At 37.5% G+C, this 4,050-nt stretch overlaps 1 protein-coding gene across 1 annotated transcript in view; it reads right to left on the bottom strand.

Moving 5' to 3' along the window:
* Positions 1 to 4,050, bottom strand: part of LOC107082559 (fibroblast growth factor 11-like) — a 48,142-nt gene that overhangs the window by 19,256 nt on the left and 24,836 nt on the right. The window contains exon 2 of the mRNA XM_015371313.1: positions 703 to 813. Within this exon, the coding sequence (XP_015226799.1) occupies positions 703 to 813 (111 nt within the window). The remainder of the gene's footprint in view (positions 1 to 702; positions 814 to 4,050) is intronic.

Raw genomic sequence — 4,050 nt, 5'->3', positions numbered from 1 at the left:
ATTTATTTATTTATTTATTTTTTTACTCATTATTTTTGGCACTTAGCAAAAGTTTTTCTTATTTAGTGTAGCTGAACTAAAACAATTGTCAGAGAGAGAAATAGAATATATGTTTTTATATAGTGAATGTTTAAGTATAAGTCCCAGAGGTCAGGAATTGGATAAAAGCCATCCTGACATGAGATAAATTCTGCACAGTTTTTGATCTGTAAAAAACATTTTCTTCAGAAAAGGTCAGGATCACTGCTTGCTTAATCTTGGCAGTGACAATGCCACTGCCTTTTATTTTTAGTAGCATTCAGAAAAAGACATTCAAAGCGAATGAGATGCACTGTCTGTGATCCATGCATTTTAGAGAAAGGTAACAGTCATTTACCAACATTTGACAGCTACTTTAGCAAGATGTTACATTCAAAGACAAAAATAACTGTATTAATTTAAGCACATTTGTCAGTCTAGCTTTGAAAATTCAAAGTTTTTCCAAAGCTCTTTAGCCTCGAGGTCCCTATTGCACAACCAGACAGCTGCTGTAGCTATGTTTGATTTGATGCACACAGTGAAGCAGACTCTGAGTGAGAGCATGAATTGTTCTATTCTTCAATTATATAGTTATAAAGACAATTACCCACATTTTTGTGCTATGTTTACATTTAGTTATCAAAACTGGTGCAAACAACAAAACTACGTTGAAAGCATACTTACAAAATGCACTGCTTTCATCCTTTGTACTACCCAAGGTGCCATCAGGCTGCATCTGCAGGTAGAATCCATGTTGACTGTACAGACGAGTTACAATACCTTTCAGTTGAGGCTCTGCAAAGGAACAAAAGAAAGCAACACATCAGGCAGATGCTGCAGCCATATGTTGACAGAAAATAAACATTTACAAAGTAATTAAAACTGCAATAAATAAAACTGGTAATGGCTTGAATGTCTGCTTGATTAAAAGATTGTTATAGTTGGATTTTACATTGTGAAGTAACAATCACAGCTTTTTAGATTATTTGGTAGACTATCAGCTTCATATACAACAGGTTTGTACTGCTGATTGTAGTGAATCCAAAGAAATACACTCACAATGCAAAATGCAGTGGATCTATATTCAGATCTCAGGATATGCTGTTCCTAAGGTAAAAACCAAAAATGATTTGGCCTAAGAATGTTTGACAACACCTTGTGCATGAAGTTCCTACCAGCTCTTTCAAATTCAGGAACAAGCTGAAGTATCCAGCAAGCAATTATAGAAACATAGTTAAGCAATCTCGCTCTCTTATTTAGATCGGGATCATTCAAGACAGGTAAGTTGAGATATGACCCTTGGGATCGAAGATCATCATCTAAATGTATTTTCTAAAGCAGATACTCCAAAAATTTACCTCTCCTCCTGTTACACACACCTTTCCGAAGTAAGGATCTGTAGTTACTCATATGGAGTTTGGTATTAAACTCAAATATCTATTGTACATTCGAACATGCACTTTTATAAAAGAAACCTTTGTCCTGAACAGAGAAATATTGACCATGGTCCAGTTGGACACATGGTCTTGAGCACCAGGGGTGCTCAAGTCCAGTCCTCAAGAGCTACTATCCCGCAACATTTTTAAGGCACCTCATTTTTAACACACCTGAATCAAATCAGTGGCTCTGCTGGGCCAAATGAGAAATCAGGTGTATTAGAGAAGAGATGCATCTAAAAGTTACAGAATGGTAGCTCTTGAGGACTGGACTTGAGTGCCCCTGCTGTAAGCGATTTATTAAAGGGTTATGATAATAATATGGTGGAGCCTAAGTTTTTTTTTTTAAAGCACTCTTTAAGTAGCAATGCTTTCAGGCAGATACACATATAATATATCCCACGATCGAGGTAGCAGTGTCTGTATGTATGTGTGTGTGGGGGGGGACTATGTGTATACAAGTGTGCTTCTTGGTTTCGAGCTAAGCGTAGGTTGGTAAAAAGAGACTGTACTGGGTAAAACCTGTCGTCCTGAGTTCTTGTGGCCCTTGGAAGGAGGCGGCTTCATTAGGCATTGGAATTGAAGCTGGTAATGTGAAAAGTGTATGTCTTTACCATCAAAAAAGTATTGCATAAGCTTTATTTGGATGAAAAACAGATGAGAAGAAGATGTTGTAGGAGAAGATTGCTTAAGTTAATGCATAAGTTTATATATACAGTATGGTATGCTGTTTTGATATTTATTAAAAGCACTCTTGTCTTTGTTGTTCCATTTGTAGAACACTAAAATAGGATTATTCCTGGTCAAAATCGCATTCCTAGTCATAAATATATTAATAGATTTCCTAATATCAAACAAATGGACACACAGACAGACAGACACAGACAGATGGACATATGTGGACTAACTACAAAAAAACAAAATTTTGACTATAAAAGTTTTCTGTTTTTGTTGTCAATATCTGAGATTTAGCTAGTTGTTATCATATCTATTCTAAATCAGTCATGCAGCTAAAACGTCGCCCTAGCCATATGCAGGTTCATTAAAATAAACGTTTTAGGCTTAGACATTTACTTATAGATTGTCAGCACTGGAATTAAATAGAGAACCAGTTGTGTCCTCTTATTACCACCATCCACAGGACAAAAAGGGTAGTGCAGTTTCTCTTTGGCTGAATGTCCTGGCTAATTGGAAAGACTGCTGATGTATTACCTGGAAAAAACAAATCCTATGATTTAAATTCTGGGGTTTTCAAATGAAAATGGTCTTTTCATTGAATTCTCCATGAATTCTATCATATTTCAGATGATGCTTGGGTAAAATATAAAACCATATCTAAAAAGGCATGAATTAATAAAAATAAAACACTTCACGCAGGGACTTGTGTGTTTAATGTAGCTTGCGTAATAAACTGAGCAGATCAGTGGAGATAAACAACATCATCATCTGCAAGCTATGAAGAATCCTGTAGGATTTCTGACAAATCTCAGCCATTTATTTAGTCTTGTAACCAAAATGATAAGTCATTGCAACTTCAGCTTTGACAAGGAAATGAAAACAATGAGAGGCTGTTTAGCTTAGATTGTAAGCTTAGATTGTTGTTACATTGTTAATTGCAGTGAGTCATCCAGGAGTTTACCTTCAATTAGACTCCTCCATGCCCTCACACACACACTCCCAGGAGAAATACCTACAGGGCGCAGCTCAATCTACCAGTCTTCTTTGGACTAGCGCAGGGGGGCTAAGAGTGGCAGGGGAGGAAATGATGAGATCTGTAGCACTATTTCTCAGAGGAACTGTGCCATGGTTGAAACATCAGTGAAAGTGTGACCTACTCTCATTGTTGTGAACACCTACAGCTCCCCTCATTCTCTTTCTTTTAAAAGTGCATGTCAAATAAATGTCAGTAATCTCTCACTTCCCTGGTCATGTTGTTTTTCTTCAACCCATATCATTTGAATTATGTTCCTTGTCGTCTCACCTAATAACACAATACATCATCCAATTAGAGCACAGCAGCCGTTCATTACTTGTCCCCACAGAGTCAAGAAAAAGAGATAAGAAATTGAGGCAGAAAGAGGAATGGTAGGTTCGGGGTGGAGAGAGGGGAGCAGAAGGGGCAGATAAAGAGTTCTTACTGTCATTAAGAGTGGTTGCTTCAGGTACTCAGATATAATAGATTAAACATTGGAAATTAAATCGACTGCTAATCAAGCCTTCCGTGCATAACTTTAAGGGTAAAACAAGTGTTTCTCCAGACAGGATAGCTCCTCTATCTTTGCATGAGAGACAATATGGGGGACAGTAAAAAAATCCCAGGAATGTTCTAGCAAGGGTTCTCAGTCTATAAAATAAAAACAATTATTCAAAACAACAAATAACTGGATTTAGATTGATTAGTGTAGTGTAAGACGCCTTCGACATACTAGCAACCTGTTCAGGATGTACCCCCCTGGAAAGGCACCAGCCCCACCACAACCCTGATGGATAAGAAGATTTCAGAGGGATGCCTGGGGGCTTTCCTACGGGACCTGTTGCCACTGTTACCTAATTTGAGATAAGCAAAAGACAATGAATGGTTGGTTGGTTGGTTGGT

This window comes from Cyprinodon variegatus, unplaced genomic scaffold (genome assembly GCF_000732505.1).
Source record: "Cyprinodon variegatus isolate N-32 unplaced genomic scaffold, C_variegatus-1.0 Scaffold56, whole genome shotgun sequence".
Taxonomy (NCBI): Eukaryota; Metazoa; Chordata; class Actinopteri; order Cyprinodontiformes; family Cyprinodontidae; genus Cyprinodon; species Cyprinodon variegatus.
Note: the sequence above shows the minus strand (reverse complement) of the source record. Positions and strands in the feature narration are given on the sequence as shown.